General features: G+C 39.0%; 1 protein-coding gene across 2 annotated transcripts in view; it reads right to left on the bottom strand.

Annotated features, from left to right (window-relative positions):
* The window catches only part of LOC121367556, a 47,262-nt gene that overhangs the window by 6,099 nt on the left and 20,018 nt on the right, over positions 1 to 21,145 (bottom strand). The window contains exons 1-8 of one of the 2 annotated variants that reach the window (XM_041491806.1): positions 14,942 to 15,072; positions 12,924 to 13,554; positions 12,137 to 12,215; positions 10,471 to 10,612; positions 9,905 to 10,017; positions 8,029 to 8,131; positions 7,563 to 7,655; positions 4,532 to 4,680 (exon numbers count right to left, since the gene is read on the bottom strand). In XM_041491806.1, coding sequence (XP_041347740.1) covers positions 4,532 to 4,680; positions 7,563 to 7,655; positions 8,029 to 8,131; positions 9,905 to 10,017; positions 10,471 to 10,612; positions 12,137 to 12,215; positions 12,924 to 13,554; positions 14,942 to 15,011 — 1,380 coding nt within the window. In that variant the 5' untranslated portion in view covers positions 15,012 to 15,072. Of the gene's footprint in view, positions 1 to 4,531; positions 4,681 to 7,562; positions 7,656 to 8,028; positions 8,132 to 9,904; positions 10,018 to 10,470; positions 10,613 to 12,136; positions 12,216 to 12,923; positions 13,555 to 14,941; positions 15,073 to 21,145 lie in introns of those variants that run through there. The other variant, XM_041491807.1, reaches the window with a different exon arrangement.

The following is a 21,145-nucleotide window of genomic DNA, read 5'->3' as shown; positions in this document are numbered from 1 at the left end:
TCTACGGTAGACGCGCACCCTGCCATCACCACGTTGTAAAGAAAATCTGGATTCATCTGAAAAAAGAACAGTATTCCAGCGTCGCCGTATCCAACAAGTGTGTACACGTGCCCAATTAAGACGATTTAGACGATGATGTTGGGTTAAAACGCATCCAACGTAAGGACGTCGTGCATGTAAACCGTTCTCCCGCAGACGATTATGAACAGTTTGCCCACTGATTCGGTTATTATGAAGCCCAGTTGTGTTAGCAGCAATAGCAGTGGCATTTGCGCATTCATGAAATAGCGGTCTTGACCAAGCGTTGTAACACGCGGACGTCCATTACGTGGCAAGTCGTTGGTGCTTCCTGTCATTCGAAATCTTACGTGAAGATTTCGTATTGCTCGATTAGAACACCCAACATGCCTTGCAATGTCTTCTGTCAACATGCCAGCATCAAGCATGCCAATCGCCCGTTCGCATAAATTATTGGGTATTCTTGGCATACTAAAAATGCTACAATGTAAAAAACTGTAATTTTTTTACAAATTTTTAAGGGTTTTCGTTGCTTGACAACAATGTCAGTAAGACAAGTAAAACAAATTGACCGAATACTACACGGGACATGTCGAACCATGCATGCACATGCAAATTGAATTTCACGTTGTCGACGAATAACAGTGCAAAAATAATCGATAAAATTCATGAATCCTGATAATACAGCTCAAGGCTAATACTACCTATATAGTTTCATTACACAATGAATTCTTTAGCACAACAAATACTATATGTACAAATCGGAAGTTTCTTTTTTTGTTCAGTATCTATGTATATTGTAAATAAAAAATACAGATTGTAAAACAAAGAGCAAGAAAGGAATGAATGAATGAATGAATGTTTAACGACACCCCAGCACAAAAATACACATCGGCTTTTGGGTGTCACAAGTGTTGACAGGGGTGCACAAATGTGAAATTGTGATAGTTGCCCGGTGGGCAACCAGTAGCTGAAGTTTGGTTGCCCAACATCATCTCTTGGTTGCCCACATATTTCATAAAACATTTTATGAATATAATTTTGAACTGTCTTTAAAATGAAACTGAAATTTAAAATGTTTTTATTATTATCATTACTTATCAGTTTAGTTTTATTTCTTTTTTAACATTATTTATCTACAGCTCATCTTCGCTTAGGCTGAAAAAAAGTTTGTTTTGTTTAACGACACCACTGGAGCACACTGATTAATTTATCATCGGCTATTGGATGTCAAACATTTAGTAATTCTGACTCGTAGTCATCAGAGGAAACCCGCTACATTTTTCCTTATGCAGCAAGGGATCTTTTATATGCACTTTCCCACAGACAGGAAGGCACATACCACAGCCTTTGTCCGGTTGTTGTGCACTGGTTGGAACGAGAAAGAACCCAATCAGCTGAATGGATCCACAGAGGTGGTTCGATCTCGCTTGGGCTGTCACAGTCATAATACTTGATTAAAAATACCTGTTGCCAAAAAAATTGCCAAATGGAATTTTTATTTGCTATAATGAAAATGTTTTAGCCAAAATTGTTTTGTGTAGTACTGTATAGAGTATTTATATATGAATATGAAACTTGTATTTTTTTCAGCTAATTATGTACAAACTAGAATACATCTGAATAACAAAATTATCCCCAATCAAAATCAAAGACAGCAATGGGGTTAGGGGCAGTTAATATATTACTTTGATTTTTCAGTGGGTGAGGGGAGATATGCAGAGTTGGAAGCCAATGCCCTCTGCAAACACACCCAAAATTCTAAGGCCTATGGCATTAAGCAAAATCTGAGAGCCAATACTCTGCTTCTTTTTTAAAAAAGTGCTCATTATTTCTGTAAAATAGCAATCTTTATTTTGGTTTGAACTGCTTTTAATTGTATTTTAAAATAACCCAGTTATTCCACACCCCAACAATTTCGTAATTTGCAACATTTAGTTGATTTCCGCGTCGTGTTAAATGCTTGTTGTTGATTTCAGCTTGTAAAATACGTAGCCTAAGAATGCTGACTTCACGTTATGACAACTATCCATTTACGTCAAAAGGTTTTGATTACAAAGATAATGAATTCAAATTTTACGGTCTTTTTAAAATCTAGCTAACTTTTGAGATGTCACCTCCCAGTCAACAAATTTATATAATATTTTATCTAACAAATATCATGATTATTGTAAACTAATTGTATTCAGTGTACGTTTAACCACAATTTGTATAAATACTGCATGTTCCTTTCCCGAAATCGCAAAATGCATGAGTGTGAAATTAACAAAGACAACGGAAATAAATAAACGAAACAGCAATTAAGTATTCATAAATTTACATCAAGATTTACTTGCGTGTAATCGTATTGTTTAATGTCTGCAACAATGTCTTTTGACACGTGCAAGTCTCGGCTGACCGTCAAGCGTGACCTATATGCACACTGAGAACAGCCAACAAATGTTTTCCAAACGTTTGCGAACTATGCGATCGGTTCCCGACGTGGACAGTGGGTTTAACGTGAAGTTCATAAACCAGTTTAGCGGACGTTTTTGTTTTGCTCGGTCTACCTGAACTCGGCCCTAGCCTACTTGTCTTTGGCCCTGAACTAGCATGTGTATTGAAACGGACACGCAATTTCGGTCTGTTTTTATTACTTTTGCCATTAAAATTAATAACTGTGATTATTAAAATAAGCAAACATTGTTATGCTGAATTCTTGATGACACCGCTTCTCATTACCATTCGTGAGACCCCTGTTAATATTTGGTATTATTATTATATGTTAGGTGTCGGATAGATTATGTAACCAATTGTTCACATCGGAAGATAGAAAATGGCTCAGAAGTGGATGCTTGTTGGTGTAGTTTGTGGCCTTTCACATGTCTTGTGCCCTTTGCTAATAGCCACTATTCTGAAACATATCTGTCTGCATTGAACTCGTCAAAATCATGCACGGTGGACGCCGAGTGGATGGCAGCGTTAGGGTGGATATTTATATTGCCTGTCAGTCAAGTTTCGATACTTTTGAATTGCCTGTGACTGTCCAAGTGTCGGGAAGTTTTGTTTTTCATTTTGCTTATGATTTTTTTGGTTGCCCGCCAGGGCAACTGTTTGACAAAGAATGGTTGCCCGCAACATATTTTGGTTGTCCCGGGCGCGCGGACAACCGATTTGTGCACCCCTGGTTAAGTATATGAAAAAGCAAGAAAGGATTATCTTGAGCTCACAGCTTCCCTGGACTAGTGAATGTATAAACAAAATGTCAAACATGATGTTAGAGAGAATTTCCCTTTAAATAATTGATACAGAGTTGCATCCTGAAAGGATATCTGGTTCAAATCCTCTTGATGGAGGTTGATTTTTTTTCTTGCAAACAGAAATTAAATATACCTATTAGTTGTTATCTTAATTTTTAATGTACACAGATGATTCATCATGAGGATGTTTTAATGTGGGACATAGAGATATAGAGACACTTTAATGTGGGAGATATAGAGATATTTTAATGTGGAAGATATAGAGATATTTTAATGTGGGAGATATAGAGATATTTTAATGTGGGAGATATAGAGATATTTTAATGTGGGAGATATAGAGATATTTTAATGTGGGAGATATAGAGATATACATGTAGAGGATTTGTCACAAGTGTTTTTAATATGGAAAATATCAACAGTGTCTAGTTAGTCGGTATTTGCCTAAGCAGACTGTTGATCAGTATTTGCTGAGACAAATACTGATTAACTAGACAAGGTTAATAATTTACATACAAAAAACATGAGGAGCAAATCCTAATTATCCGATAACACTTTTAAATTACAATATTAATATGACGTCACCACAATTAGCATAAAATTAATGTAGTTTGACATCACACACTTTTAACTAAACTTTATGAAAATGTTATGCTCCGGTATATACAGGTCTTGTTGGCTTGTAAATACACATGTAGGTGACCCATTGACATCACACACTTTTAACTAAACTTTATGAAAATGTTATGCTCCGGTATATACAGGTCTTGTTGGCTTGTAAATACACATGTAGGTGACCCATTGACATCACACACTTTTAACTAAACTTTATGAAAATGTTATGCTCCGGTATATACAGGTCTTGTTGGCTTGTAAATACACATGTAGGTGACCCATTGACATCACACACTTTTAACTAAACTTTATGAAAATGTTATGCTCCGGTATATACAGGTCTTGTTGGCTTGTAAATACACATGTAGGTGACCCATTGACATCACACACTTTTAACTAAACTTTATGAAAATGTTATGCTCCGGTATATACAGGTCTTGTTGGCTTGTAAATACACATGTAGGTGACCCATTGACATCACACACTTTTAACTAAACTTTATGAAAATGTTATGCTCCAGTATATACAGGTCTTGTTGGCTTGTAAATACACATGTAGGTGACCCATTGACAACAAAACATTATTAACTGGGTCAATAATGCAAAATACTGAATAGGTTTGTGACATGGATATTATGTGTAAGTTATAGGATGAAGTACTACCTCAGCCTGGAAGTTGGCTAGGTTAATGAGAGCCAGAAGGAAGAATGGATCCTTCTGTAGGACCTGTTCAGTGTGGTGGATTCCTTCACCAGGCTGGTTCATCTCAGTAAAGAGGATTTCTCCCAATCTCATCTCCCACTCTGTGTTATCTAAAACAAACAACACAGACATATGTGACTGCATCTGTTAAAAAGAGTTCAATCACAGAAAATATTTGGAATTTTGTCATGTTGAGTGTCCATATGAAACAAAATTTGAACACTAGCTTGTTGCTTGGATATAAAAGCATCCATATTGTATATACAACAAATGTATTGAATCAAAATATAAGCAATCTATTTATTACATTTTAATGATGAAATAATGATTCCCCATAATTTAATCACCCAAAATACTACCATTAAACTCTTTGCCATGTGATACTTTTAAAATGGAAACAACTCTAAGCATAATAACATACTTAACATTCTAGTATTGAGCTAAAATATGTGAACTCTCTGGATATCAAAAGTACCAACAAATATTTTGCCATTGAGAGACATGGTCACAATGTTTTGTTTCTTATAAAGCTAAAATCACCATCACTCACTATAACCTTGTTTAGTATATGACACAACTACAGGAGACTTTAAAAATTATTTTTTATGCTTACCAAGAATTCACAAAAAGACCACTGTTTATGTTTAGTGGCAGAATTTCAACATCATAATTTTAATAATATCAAGTGAATTCCGCATTTAAGCTTACATGTATGTGTGGGATTTTTACCATGTGGTTACTTATATGTGGAATATATTCATTTGTAGTTAATTATGAAAATTTAATTGTTAAAAACAAAACCCCAAAAACGGAAATGTGAAATATGGCATTAGAAATACATGTATGACAATGCACCTTTAAGGCAGTCTGTACAGTCTGGTCAGATCTATTAGAGCCAGAAGGTATTATCTTCATTATCTGTTTAAATCTGGTAGGGCCTAAATAAACACAACACCATCTCGCTAGCACAATTAATGTATTAACCGGATGGTACTTTCCTTTAAAATAAAATGTGTACAGAATAAAATTAAGTTTACTAATAGGGCATTTGATATAAGACAGAAGAGTATCTATGTGTCATTTAAGTGCATTTAACTCAATTTTGTTTTATAAAATGGAGATAAAAGCTCTCTGTCTCTAATAGTAATAGGTCATTAACAGTTAGACGGAGTTTGTTTGCTACCCCAAAAATATATTAAAAGACTGGCCTCGGCAGTGTCGTAGTTAAGCCATCGGACATAAGGCTGTTAGGTACTGGGTTCGCAGCCCGGTACTGGCTTCCACCCAGAGCGAGTTTTAACAACTCACTAACCATTAACAACCAACCCACTATCCTGAACAGACAGCCCAGATAGCTGAGGTGTGTGCCCAGGACAGCGTGCTTGAATCTTAATTGGATATAAGCAAAAACATATGTTGAAATGAAAAAAAAAAATTGTTTTGTTTAATGACACCACTAGAGCACATTGATTAATTAATCATCAGTTACTGGATGTCAAACATATAGTACTTCTTACATGTAGTCATTAGAGGAAACCCGCTACATTTTTCCTAATGCAGCAAGGGATCTGGTGCAGTGGTTGGAACGAGAAAAAAACCAATTAGTTGAATGGATCCATAGAGGTGTTTGAGGATTAGAAATAGTACTGATGAGCTGCATCAGGCTCGACAATATGACTACAATAATGTTTGTTATATTGTTTATATTGATATCGTTATTTAAATATTAACAGGGGCGGGACGTAACCCAGTGGTAAAATGCTCACTTGATGCACAGTCGATTTGGGATCGATCCCTGTTGGTGGGCCCATTTGGCCATTTCTGGTTTCAGCCAGTGCACCATGACTGGTATATCAAAGACCGTGGTATGTACTATTCTGTCTGTGGAATGGTGCATATAAAAGATCCTTTGCTACTAATGAAAAAATGGTAGCATGTTTCCTCACTATGACTGTGTCAAAATGACCACATGTTTGACATCCAATAGCCGATGATTAATAAATCAATGTGTTCCAGTGATGTTGTTAAATAAAACAAACAAAGAGGCTCGACAATATGACTAAAGATCTGAATGTTTGTTATATTGTTTATATTGATATCGTTATTTAAATATTGAATACTGTAGAATACTTTATTTTCGCAGGATCAAATTTTCACATTTAATGGAAATGGGTCAATTCGCGAACATTTATTTTCACGAATCCCCCAACCCCCATCAATAAAAAAACGAAGTACAGATGTCAATAATTTTGTTTTAAAAATGGAATTTAGTTTTGCCGGTTGTTACGCTAATCTGTAGAACTAATCCTACATGTACACACGAGTGCTATACACATAAAACAATAGTTTTCCTGCTTTAACCAATCAAGACTTTATTGATTACAAGTTAATAAGCTTACAGAAGGTGCTTACCGCGTGCAGTTTTTCTTAATCCTTATAATTGTTATAAAAACAAAAACCGAAAACAACTGAAACCGAAGTTTGACTGAAACAATATTTATTGCCGTCAAAATACTAGTTCAAAACGGTTTGTGATTGGCTAATAGGCCAAAAATAAAAATAAAATTGTGAAACATCTGAACATAGCCCAGTCCGGATTTTTTCACTTCCACATTTTTAATATACTGTGATAATGCACGTTTATTTACGTCGTTGAACACGTGTAGACTCTGTCCGATGAACTGATTGTTAGCACATGCGAAGGAAAACAGCATAAAGCTTTTTAGTGTTAGTATTGTTTTATTATCATGTATGTACTTACAATCGTGTTTTGTGGTTTGTTCCGTGACAGGAGGGAGCACCACTTTGTTACTACTAGCCTCGTACATCGGAAACTAATGTGGTATAGTTGAACGAGACTACATATTTGTTTTCTTTTTTGTCGGCCTTTATAAAAAGTTTATTTTCGCGTGGAATATATTTTCATGAATTTCATTCACATGCAAAAAACGAGAAAATAAATTACACGCGAAAATAAAGTATTATACAGTACCAGGCAGAAGGCTGTGCAGAGTCTTGATACATTCAAATCTTCTACTAGTTCTACTAGGTACTTCACTGGATTCTTCCTTGCTCAACTGGGTTTCTAAACACAAAAATAACCAAAGCTAAAGAGGCCACAAATATGTTTTAATGTGTCTGTTGCCTATCATGGAAAAATATTTTAAAATTAAAATATACATACAAATTCCTTTATATGCATCTTTTGCATATATTAATTAAACATACACACAAAAAACCCAACAACAAAACAAAAAAGCCACCACTCAGCTTGTACTAGAGTAGTTTATATTTTTGTTAAAACAGATTCAAAAGAGTGTGCACATGCTAATTGTCAACTCAAAATGCAAACATTTTCATTTAACTGAAAATGTTTTATGGCAGTTATATTTTAAAAAATTAAAAAAAATTTGTTTGTAGCATTATACATGAAAACTTACTACCATTCTAAGACAAACCTTCATATTGTAGTTTCATTTCAGGTAGAGTAGCCTCTTTCTTCTGAATGCCGACTGCCACTGTGTCACCAATGTTAATAGTACCATGATACATTCCTTCTGGCTAAAAATAAAGCAAAACCACTGTTTATGTTCAACATAACGTTAGTTTTAAACAAGAGTACCCATGAGGTACATAATACGCCCATCAGGAGTTTGATGGAAGAAGAAGGAAATGTTTTATTTAACGACGTACTCAACACATTTTATTCACAGTTATATGGCATCAGACATATGGTTAAGGACCACACAAATATTGAGAGGAAACCCACTCTCACCACTCAATGGGCTACTCTTTTCAATTTGCAGCAAGGGATCTTTTATATGCACCATCCCATAGACAGGGTAGTACATACCACAGCCTTTGATATACCAGTCGTGGTGTACTGGCTGGAACTGACCACGCATTGAGCGGGCACTTTACCACTTGGCTACGTCCCCCCCCAAGTTTGATGGAAAACCATATCTATAATAATATGTTACGTGTATAATTCAAGTCTAATTATGTGATATTTTTGCAATAGGATGGACGAACAGTTTGTTTTGGACCAACCACCATCCCAAGTTGTTCCTACATGTGGTTTGATGGTCCTGTGTGCATCTGCATACAAGATGTGGACAAGGATTTACTGTTATGTGCAGTAGACCGTTAAAAGTAGGCCACAGTGACCTACATGTAGTAACAATATGCGACACACCGCCATCCCAAGTTGTTCCTATACATGTGAGGTATGATTGTCCTTTATGCAAGATATGGTCCAAACAAGGATTTATTGTTAGGCCTATATGCAATAGACCGTGAAAAGTAGGCCACAATGACCTAGTAATAGTACACGACACACCGCCATTCCAAGTTGTTACTACTTGTGAGGTTTGATGGTCCTGTATGTATCTGTATGCAAGATATGGTCCGGACAAGGAAAAGTTGACAGATGAATGTACGGACAGACGGATGGACAATGTCATGCCATAATACGACCCATAGATGGGCATATAAAAACACTAAGCAAATATCAATGTATTGCACACATGTATTTAAACAAATTTTAAACATTATATCTAAAGACAGTTCTAGATGACACTAAAATCTATGGATATATGGCTTAAATGGAAGCACAAAATTAAAGATATGGCTAAAATGGCATTACAAACCAACTGGAAACTGACGTGTCAACAGCACCATGCATGGGAGGTCCTGGACACAGCAATGTGTGAAGGGCCACCTCAGCCCCCAACACCAGCTCCTGCTTTGTGACTCCAGTGCAGCCACCGACTTTACAGGTGGCCCCCGTTGAGCCGCCAGCCCGACAAGGGGCTGTTGGCAAGAGGAAGGCAGACAACCAGCTAGGTGCCTCCTCTTCCTGGGCAAGACCAGTTGTGGTGGTAGACGAGAAGCAAGATTGGATGCTGTAGGGAGGCAAGCTCAACCCTTGCTACGCCAATCTTGTGAAGACCAACATTAACATCAAGGACACCACCAAGAGGTTATTCACTCCAGTGAATCGGATTCTGTTTGAGCCTATGGTGGATCATGAAATTCTTTATTTTTGGCAGTCCATCTAAATTGCTCTAATCACCTTTAAACTTTGGATGAGCAGTCTAATTTTTTGTTTGGCCTCAATTTTGACCAGACATGGTTATTCTCAACTTCTCAAATTCCGCCCACCTCAAACTTACCCTCCCCCCCACCCCGGAATTGGTCACTGGTGATGTCAGAGGCTAAGTCCAGGGTGGGCGTGCCTGAACCTTCGGGATATGGGCATGTAAAAAGAGTTCTCTCCCGTCACCAACTCTTCTAGTGTTGCTGAGAAAAACTAGCATGCACAGTGATGCTCACCAAGTAGATTATCTCCCCTGCCTGTTGCACACACTCGACGGGTTTCTGTGTTTCAGACAACACGGGGTACACTTTGCTGAACCAGTCGAGTTGAGAATATCCAGGATATACACCTGAAAACACATGCAGACACTTTAGTGATATGCATATAAGCTATACACAGATATGTATTTATGTATGCACTTCACCTATACATATACACAAGATACTCAAAAACAAAAACATTCACTCTATTTATCTCCCTCTCCCCCCATCTTCTCCTCTCTCCACTCCCTCTTAGTTCACTGCAATTCTCAGGCATTGACCAGATTAGAAACCTAAAGATCTGTATCAGGCCATCTTGTAAATCTTTAATAATTAGGATTAAAAACAAAATTATTATGAGGAGATAAATAAACGGAGAATACAGTTACTGTAACGTACTTAACATTGGGCTAAATGTCTGGACTCTCGTTGACATGTGGAAAGTCTCACCTATATTTTACCATCTGACCGCATCACAAATCATGAATGTCTCATAACATGTGCACTACTTGCTAACAAAGGTTTACCAAACTAATTATTACCACCAGGGGGAGCTGTTTCCTTGGAGTAAAGAAACCACCGCTTAGACCCATACACGACACCATTCCAAGCTTCGGCATGGTTGTGGAAGGAGACTCCACTGCCAGAACTTCCAAGAAAAAAGAAACTGTCATCTCGTTGTGGCTGTAATCAAGCAAATGTTTATTTAACACCTTACACACTGTTTAATCAGGACATACCTGCATGTATATGTCGCAGGTGTAATCGTAGTTGTGACACTTTGTCTAGAGCAATCAGTGTGCCGTTTGGACCAATTACATATGTAAGTGTTGTAATGAAATATATTGCAAACCTTTAGAATAGCAGAACAACTAGTGGGAGAGATATGTATATACTGAAGAACAAAAGAAATGTTACATCAGTAAATTAGTAAAATATTTTTATCATTTTCGATAAAGAGAGATTTATTACTTTCTCCAATGCGTATGTCTTATCTGCATGAAACAGACATGACAACCTCGATTCACAATCAATAGAGGCAGTGCTAACTAAGAAAGATGCACAAGTGAGTTTCATGACATTCATCATGCACATGCATCCGATTTTGATCGCCATTTTGGTAGAAATGTTTGTTAGGATACCTTGAAACAAAAAAACATCAAATTCCTTTTTGGAGAAACCGTACAACAATGCCACGTCTTGACAACAGTACCAGGGAACGAGCAATTGGTAAATTGGAGGCTGGTGCAATGTAGGTGGACGGATCACCATTTCCAGGCTATGGCAGCGATATTTGATGACCAACATTACTGCTGACCGAACAAGATTAGGTAGACCTAGGGTGACCACACTGAGACACGACAGATTCATCCGGTTATGTCATCTACTTAATCGCTTCGAAACGCCTTCGCATACTGCATGTGTGATCCCTGGTATGCGCAGGATTTCTCATAGAATGTACGTCATCTGGCTGACGCAGGCCTATGCGCAAGAAGACCCTACCGAGGACCTATGCTGACTCAATGTCACCGCCAACAACGTCTGGAGTGATGGCGACGTCACCTGCGATGGAGGATTCATGACAGGCAGGAAGTCTTGTTTACAGGCGAATCTCGGTTTACTCTACGTCATGCTGACAGCCGCGTCCGAGTATATCACTAATACTTTTTAATCCTTTAAAATACTGTAGATCCTGAAATTAACGTGTCCCTATAAATTAACGCAAGTGACGGTGGGCAGACTATAATGTGACATGAAATTAATGCGAGTGGTCTCCCTATGAAATATCACTTTCCTAATAACACACGTCTGAGTACTTTTCGGTTAAATCAGAGTTACAGTTGTCTTCATTGAGACTAACTCCCTAACATGTCAGGGTAGCTGAGATCAATTAACCTGTTCAGTCCCTAGTGTTTTTGGTGAGATCAACTCAAAGCATATATTTGCAGCAAGGATTTACCTAATAATTTGCATAGGAATTAAGGTATTGTTTACTAATAGCATGTTTTTGCCACTGGATTAAAAAATGCTGTCATAGGTTGAAAGGATAATTCTTGGTTTTTATATATTTATTAAAAAAATTACTGGATAAAAATTGCTTTTGGGCAGGATGAAAATTGTGTTAAGTGCAAGCTCTGAAAGGGTCTTACTAGACAGTGGTCTGTGTTAAAGAGGTGCATGCAGGTTTTAGTATACTATGCTACTTACACGGATGCTGAGATATTCAGGTGGGTTTAAGGTGTTCAGAAGGTGTGAGTCTTGAATGAATGCTCGGTCGAAAACATAACTAAAAACAAAAGCATCACAATTACATTGAAATATACTGATGGAAAGAAATAATGGATTGCACAAATAGTAACTGCAACAAAATCCCTCAATCGATAGTTATATTAATTAGAGATGTGCATCAAAATTTTAAAGGCCCACTATTTAATTTTTGGATGTAAATTTCAAAATTGTCCAGAGACAGGCCCCGGGATGGACATGCTCGAAACTCTAGTGGTACATTTGTATATGAGCATGTAAAAATTATTCGCACTCGCACTCAATCAACAGTGTTCGAAATTTACAGTACTATACTTGCAGTCAATTCGACACTACTGACATTTCAACTTTGTATGCATACATGAGTACAGACATTAAGTAACTACATACTAGTAGTAAATTAACTTTAATCAACAATTCCATTTGTTCCCTCCATCAGTATATATTATTATTTTATAACAGATAAACATTAATGAAAAAGTTTCTAAAATTAGGATTCATATATTATGTTCATATCTGTTACATCTAAACTTCTAGAGATTATTCAGACAAGCATGCTAACATGGACTGTGTGTTATTTATGAAAACATTTTGTTGCCAATTAATGTTTCAATTCCTGTACAAGAAATTGGTTCCATGAATTTACCAAAATGCTACCAAACCACAACTGGAAATGATCGTTTCCATGAAACCCTGTGGCCTGAATCAAGTTTGACTCAAATTAACTTACAAGGGTTCGTTTTGTTTATCAGACTTCGCTGCCTGTATACTGTCAATGAAGTCGGTGACTGTCGTTTCCACATATCCATTTCCACCATTCTGCACAATCTCCCTTGACACACCAACCATCAAACCCTGCGGCCCATGGGAATGTCTTAACCCATCTACAGACCACAACTCAGGCTGCGTCCAACCCCTAGCACCGTTTCTGAACTTTATAATCACAGGTTTCTTATTCTGATACTCCCTCTCAAACTGGTCTACAGTAATTCTGTCTGCAAACACTCGATCCACTAGACATAAACTGGAGTCATACTTGTGCAGAATGTCCTCCTCTGCAGTTCTCCATCCTCCTTTAAGAGGTGCTGGTCGTGGTTGTGAAAGCTCGCTGTGATGGAATGTGGTGCGGTGGTCGGGTTCTGGAGAGCGGGACAGATAGCCCATGTCATGCAGGACAATGGCTGCCCCAGACAGGGCTAGGAATGTGACGATACACACCTTGGTCACGGAGACTTCACCCACCCATGGAACAGAATGTCTGGTGTTCACACAGTGTTTATTACCCAACTGTGCAGATTTGTGTGAGAGATGTTCCTTCTCCTTATGAGACTTGTGTCTCTTCATTTCAGTCTTGTCCTGTCCTGGAAGAAGAAAAGAGAATTTAATGTTCTAAACACACCTGTTGCCGTACTTCAAATACATAACTCATCAAGTCTTAATTATTGTGATCGAGAGGAGTACAAGAAAAGTCTAAATTCTGCAGTCTAAAGACAGACTAATGATAGGATTTTCATGTTTTTATCTGGACTTACCTCAAACCCGTTTCTGTTCAGCTATAGTATACATGTAGCTACAGTAGAATTGGATTCATTTGTCACAGGGCATTCACAAAGTATGTATGCTAAGTGGGTGTGGATGGACACTGGTTCATTGTGTATGAAGAACATACAGAGGGGATCATCCCAGATGGGGCTTCATGGACAGATTCATTCATATGTTCCCAAACCTGCACCAGTGTTTTGAATTTATAGCTTACTGAATCATAGTTTTAGTAACTTTCACTAAAGGGACATTCCCGAGTTTGCTGCATTGTAAGATGTTTGACTAATAAAATATTTCTACGATTAAACTTACATATTAAATATATTTTCTTGTTTAGAATATCAGTGTCTGTATATTCAATGTGTTTCTGGTTGTCTTAATAATTGTAAGAAACTCAAACTGGATTTTGTCTTCTAATATTTTTGTATGTACGAAAAAACATATTTTAGGAAATAAAATGACATTTAACCTAGTACAAATATTAGAATGATCAGAAACACATTTAATATACAGCCACTAATATTTTATGCAGAAAAATATATTTGATATAATGTAAATACAATCGTTAAAAAGTCTCTGTTAGTCAATAACCTCTTAAAAATTGCAGGAAACTCAGAAATGTCCCTTTAATAATTGTACGTCCTGAATTTCATGGTGGAAAATGTAAACAATTCCAGCTCCTATAAGTAGTCAGTGAAACTTGTCTATACCGGATCACATCGGTGACCTAATATTTATCTGATTTAGACAGGATCCAGTGTTTAGAGGGTTGCGTTTTAAAACTTAGAATTACCAGGACCATGGAACTCTGCCGGTTTTGACAGGACTGTGGTATTTATTCAGGGTTCCAGTATAGACAGGTTTCACTTTATAGCATTGAATATTTATATTTTTCACTGTGGAGGATCTTCGATTGCAGGGGAAGCTGTGTAAACATTTTCAGGTTTTCACATATTGTTTTACATACATATGTCAACTGTACTGTATGACAATTACTTTTAGTTAGTGCATTATTACTACGCTGTATCATATCATCACCACACTGCACCCTATTATATGTTAAGCTCCATCCATGATACTGGTGAACATGTTCAACAGTTTGTCCTGGTAGAGACACTGACAGCAGGTTGTAGTCTAGCTGTGTGTGATCAACATGATGGTGATATAGCTACAGCTTGGCTTTGTTGATAACACTGCTAGAATTACGTTTACGGACTACATGTACAGGCGGTGTGCAAGCGCTCGTGTTGTGACAGGACAGTCGCACGATGACCATCCTCTACATCATCTCAATGAAGGACCCAGCAGCAGGTTGCAGCACTGCAGTGTGATGCTTCAGTGGCTCCCCGTCTGTGGAATGTCAAAAAGTAGACAAAAAATGTCATCTCAGAAATAAAGTTAAAGTTTGTTTTGTTTCATGACACCACTAGAGCTCATTGACTTATTAATCATTGGCTTTTGGATTTCAAACTTTTGGTAATTTTGTCATACATGTATAGTCTTAGAGGAAACTTGCTACATTTTCCCATTAGTAGCAACACTAGAAAGGGAACTTTTATATGCACCATCCCATAGACAAGGTAGCACATACCAATGCCTTTGATATACCAGTTGTGGTGCACTGACTGGAATGAGAAATACCCCAATGGGCCTACTGACGGGGATTGATTCTATATAGACCGACTGGAATGAGAAATACCCCAATGGGCCCACTGACGGGGATTGATTCTATATAGACCGACTGGAAAGAGAAATACCCCAATGGGCCCACTGACGGGGATTGATTCTATATAGACCGACTGGAAAGAGAAATACCCCAATGGGCCCACTGACGGGGATTGATTCTATATAGACCGACTGGAATGAGAAATACTCCAATGGGCCCACTGACGGGGATTGATTCTAATAGACCGACTGGAAAGAGAAATACCCCAATGGGCCCACTGACGGGGATTGATTCTATATAGACCGACTGGAAAGAGAAATACCCCAATGGGCCCACTGACGGGGATTGATTCTATATAGACCGACTGGAATGAGAAATACCCCAATGGGCCCACTGACGGGGATTGATTCTATACTCTTCAAAAAAAGAAACGCAAAAGGGTACAAATGGGTTATAACTCCGATTTTATGTTTCCTACCGGTTCATGCTTTGTGAATATAAGGTCATTGCATGTCCCAAACACATTCCCACGGTTACATTCGATAAAACGCAGCTACTGTACAATAAAGTTCCAAAATGTGAATATTCGCAAAAACGCAGCCACGTGCAAACCATGTCACCACTGCACGTGCGTTGTCTGCACGTGCAACATGAACACCGACAGTATAAAAGTGCAGGGTGTTCGCTTGCCTGGCCTCTGTATCTGGCCGACAGTTGACAATCCAGGACATGCCACGTCTCGGTGAACCGCAGAGAAACAATGCCATCGGCCGACTAGACGCAGGCGAATCCAGAACGGCCGTTGCCAGGGCATTCCATGTGTCCCCAAGCACCATCTCCAGACTGTGGGACCGTTACCAGCAACATGGATCAACACGTGACCTCCCTAGATCCGGTCGACCACGGGTCACTACCCCCGGGCAGGACCGCTACATCCGGGTACGCCACCTTCGGGAACGATTGACTACTGCCACCTCCACAGCCGCAGCAATACCAGGTTTGCGCAGGATATCCGACCAGACCGTACGGAACCGCCTACGTGAGGTAGGAATTCGTGCCGGACGTCCAGTTCGAGGTGTCATCTTAACACCACAACACCGTCGACTCCGACTGCAGTGGTGCCAGATTCATCGACAATGGCCTCAACTGCGATGGAGACAGGTGTGGTTCAGTGACGAGTCCCGATTTCTGCTCCGACGTCATGATGGAATATGTCGCGTGTATAGGCGTCGTGGTGAACGTTATGCGGCAAACTGCGTGCAGGAAGTGGACAGATTCGGCGGGGGTAGTGTCATGGTGTGGGCAGCCATCTCACACACTGGCAGAACTGACCTGGTCCACGTGCAGGGCAACCTGAATGCACAGGGCTACATTGACCAGATCCTCCGGCCACACATCGTTCCAGTTATGGCCAACGCCAACGCAGTGTTCCAACATGACAACGCCAGGCCTCACACAGCACGTCTCACAACGGCTTTCCTACAGAACAACAACATTAATGTCCTTCCTTGGCCATCGATATCACCGGATTTGAACCCAATTGAGCATCTATGGGACGAGTTGGACCGACGCCTCCGACAGCGACAACCACAGCCCCAGCCCCTGCCCGAGCTGGCAGCAGCCTTGCAGGCCGAGTGGGCCACCATCCCCCGGGACGTCATCCGTACTCTGGTTGCTTCAATGGGCAGGCGGTGCCAGGCAGTTGTCAACACACGCGGAGGCCACACCCGGTATTGACTCCAGATGACCTTGACCTTGGTGGTGTGTCCTATCACTTACTCACAATGGACTAGAGTGAATTGTGAACAATCCTGCAACATTTGGTAATTATCGGACTCACCATTCAATAATTAAATCAATTCTCCAAATGTTACGACAATGTGGTTTTGCGTTTCTTCTTTTGAAGAGTATATATAGACCGACTGGAAAGAGAAATACCCCAATGGGCCCACTGACGGGGATTGATTTTATATAGACCGACTGGAATGAGAAATACTCCAATGGGCCTACTGACGGGGATTGATTCTATATAGACCGACTTGAATGAGAAATACCCCAATGGGCCCACTGACGGGGATTGATTCTATATAGACCGACTGGAAAGAGAAATACCCCAATGGGCCCACTGACGGGGATTGATTCTATATAGACCGACTGGAATGAGAAATACCCCAATGGGCCCACTGACGGGGATTGATTCTATATAGACCGACTGGAATGAGAAATACCCCAATGGGCCCACTGACGGGGATTGATTCTATATAGACCGACTGGAAAGAGAAATACCCCAATGGGCCCACTGACGGGGATTGATTCTATATAGACCGACTGGAAAGAGAAATACCCCAATGGGCCCACTGACGGGGATTGATTCTATATAGACCGACTGGAATGAGAAATACCCCAATGGGCCCACTGACGGGGATTGATTCTATATAGACCGACTGGAATGAGAAATACCCCAATGGGCCCACTGACGGGGATTGATTCTATATAGACCGACTGGAATGAGAAATACCCCAATGGGCCCACTGACGGGGATTGATTCTATATAGACCGACTGGAATGAGAAATACCCCAATGGGCCCACTGACGGGGATTGATTCTATATAGACCGACTGGAATGAGAAATACCCCAATGGGCCCACTGACGGGGATTGATTCTATATAGACCGACTGGAAAGAGAAATACCCCAATGGGCCCACTGACGGGGATTGATTCTATATAGACCGACTGGAAAGAGAAATACCCCAATGGGCCCACTGACGGGGATTGATTCTATATAGACCGACTGGAATGAGAAATACTCCAATGGGCCTACTGACGGGGATTGATTCTATATAGACCGACTGGAATGAGAAATACCCCAATGGGCCCACTGACGGGGATTGATTCTATATAGACCGACTGGAAAGAGAAATACCCCAATGGGCCCACTGACGGGGACTGATTCTATATAGACCGACTGGAAAGAGAAATACCCCAATGGGCCCACTGACGGGGATTGATTCTATATAGACCGACTGGAAAGAGAAATACCTCAATGGGCCCACTGACGGGGATCGATTCTATATAGACCGACTGGAATGAGAAATACCCCAATGGGCCCACTGACAGGGATTGATTTTAGACTGACTGCGCATCAGACAAATGCTTTACCACTTGACTACATCGATCCCGCCCCTCTCAGAAATATAGCATGTAGCTTGTAATGTAAGATGATGAACACAAAATGTAAGGAAAGGAAAGGTATATGTCAATTCAGCACATTCCATTACCCCAGTAGGGTGACGAAGTGCTGGGTATCAGAGTTTAATTATCGATCATTGGTTAGAATTGGTTTGATTATGCCATCAGTTAGAATTATATGAAGTTAACAAAGATTATTATTATTAGGGCCATGCATGCACCTATTGATGTGTTCACTGCAATATATATATCCTACAAATCACTAATTTTGCCTTTAATATCTGTCCAGTATTAGTTTTCATTATATACACATGCAAACAAACCCAAACCCCAGCCAGCATATATGTACATCAATTCCATGTCTAAATTATAGAAACACTTAAGTTTTCAGTTTCCGTTCATAACTGATTATGAAATTTTATAATCAATCACATTGGTAGAACCTAACTGATCAAATCTCGATCATAATCATTCACTGCAATATCACTAGTAAAAAAAGAGGTAAATGTATGTGTGTATCCTTCAAATTACATGTATATTTACATATTTGCACTGTAATATTCCTATAGAATATAATAATTTATTAGCTTAAAAACATGTACAGACTATCTATTGCGATTAATACGGAGGTCAGAGGTCACAGCTTGGGTGAAAACACATGAGAAGTTGCTCTCCCACAAAAGTCTGTTTTTGCTAAGAACAAACTATATTATAAAGACAATTTATATATGAGAAGACTCGTGTTCCTAGCTGGAATTTGGTGAGAGAACTCTTATTTTTGAAAATAACTTTATTTACTTGGTTGTCTTGTACATATATAAAGTCATGTATTAATCAGTGTTACAGCCCCCAAGCCAAACCCTTGATAATTGAGTAGTGTTCACCCAATGAACTAGATGTCTCACTGTGCTTGACAATGTGCTGTACAAGGATAGCTTGGTCTACAAGAGTATGAGTTCAGGTAATGACCGAAAACGAATGATAAGCAGTGATTCATGTGAGTCACCACCAAATGCAGATACAAGATAAACTCAAGAACTTATAGTCAGACAAGACAAAAAAAAGACAAAATCGCATATATCAGCTACTTCATTGACAAGTACTCAAAAAGATATGGATCCAGTGCTAGCTGAATTACACAAAATAACTGAGCAACAAGCTGAAATAAACAAAAAACTTGATCTTACAATAACTAAAAATGATTTATAAGCCAGTCTTGCTCAAATAAAACAGGACATACTTTCAACACTTCAAGAAAAACTTGATAAACTGGAAGAAAAACTTTTTCAGGTACAGCTCAATAATGATCAACTAAAAACGGATAATGTGAAGTTGAAAAAAGAAACCGTGGAACTAAAAGAAGAAATAAAAGCCGCAAACCTATCAGCAGGTATAGCACTTATCCGAATAAACAACATGGAGCAGCATACGCGTAAAGACAGTATTCGTTTGTTCGGACTGAAAGATGACAACAAGGACGAAAACGTTACAGAAACAATTAAAAAAACCGTGAAAGTGTTGGAAAAAATTGGTATGAACATTGCAGAGGCAGACATTAGCATTGCACACAGACTAGGCCCCTTTAATCAGTCGCGGTGTAGACCGATCATTGCAAAATTTGTGTTGAGAACGCAGAAATTAGAAGCCTTGAGAAATAGGAGAAAATTAAAAGGTACTGGTATAGGGCTGAGCGAAGATCTGACTAAAGAAAACTATCAAAAACTGCTGAAAGTAAAATCTCACGAAAACATAGAAAGTGCATGGACAAAAGACGGAATGATCTTTGCAAAACTAAAATCGGAGGAAAGAATAAACAAGATACTGGAAATGAATGATTGTCTGCCTGCCTCATGAACGTGTTTCCAACATCTCGACGATGGTTTAATTTTTTTGTAAACGCTATGTATTCCCGAACTACCTATCGCAGAACACTAGCTAACTTAGTTCTTTATTCACCAATATATATATATATATATATATATAATTGACACTTTGTGTGTATGTTTGTAGATCTGTGTTTTCGTGTACATATCGGTGGTGTGTGTGTGTGTATGTGTGTGTATGTGTGTGTGTGTGTGTGTGTGTGTGTGTGTCTGTGTCTGTGTGTGTGTGTATGTGTATGTGTCTGTGTGTGTGTGTGTGTGTATGTGTGTGTCTGTGTGTATGTGTGTATGTGTGTATGTGTGTATGTGTGTGTGTGTATGTGTGTGTGTCTGTGTGTGTATATGTGTGTGTGTGTGTATGTATGTATGTGTGTGTGTATGTGTGTGTGTATGTGTGTGTGTGTGTGGGGGGGGGTATATGCATGGCTGTTAACAAAAGTAAAATGTTGTGACTGAAATTTCAAGGTACAGGGTATTGCCCTGGTTGGGGGTTTAGATGGCGGATGTCAGTGCCATGATTATATCACCATTCAAAATGGTAGTGTTTTATATGACAATTGTAGTCCACTTTAAACATGTATTTCTCCCAAATCAAACCCTGTTTGTTTTTTGTTTTATTGGACAAAAACATTAATTTGATGGGTCCTGCAGTGAACCTATATTAATAAAAA

The sequence above is a fragment of the Gigantopelta aegis genome, chromosome 3 (assembly GCF_016097555.1).
Source record: "Gigantopelta aegis isolate Gae_Host chromosome 3, Gae_host_genome, whole genome shotgun sequence".
Classification (NCBI taxonomy): domain Eukaryota; kingdom Metazoa; phylum Mollusca; class Gastropoda; order Neomphalida; family Peltospiridae; genus Gigantopelta; species Gigantopelta aegis.
This window is presented reverse-complemented; position numbering and strand designations above follow the sequence as displayed.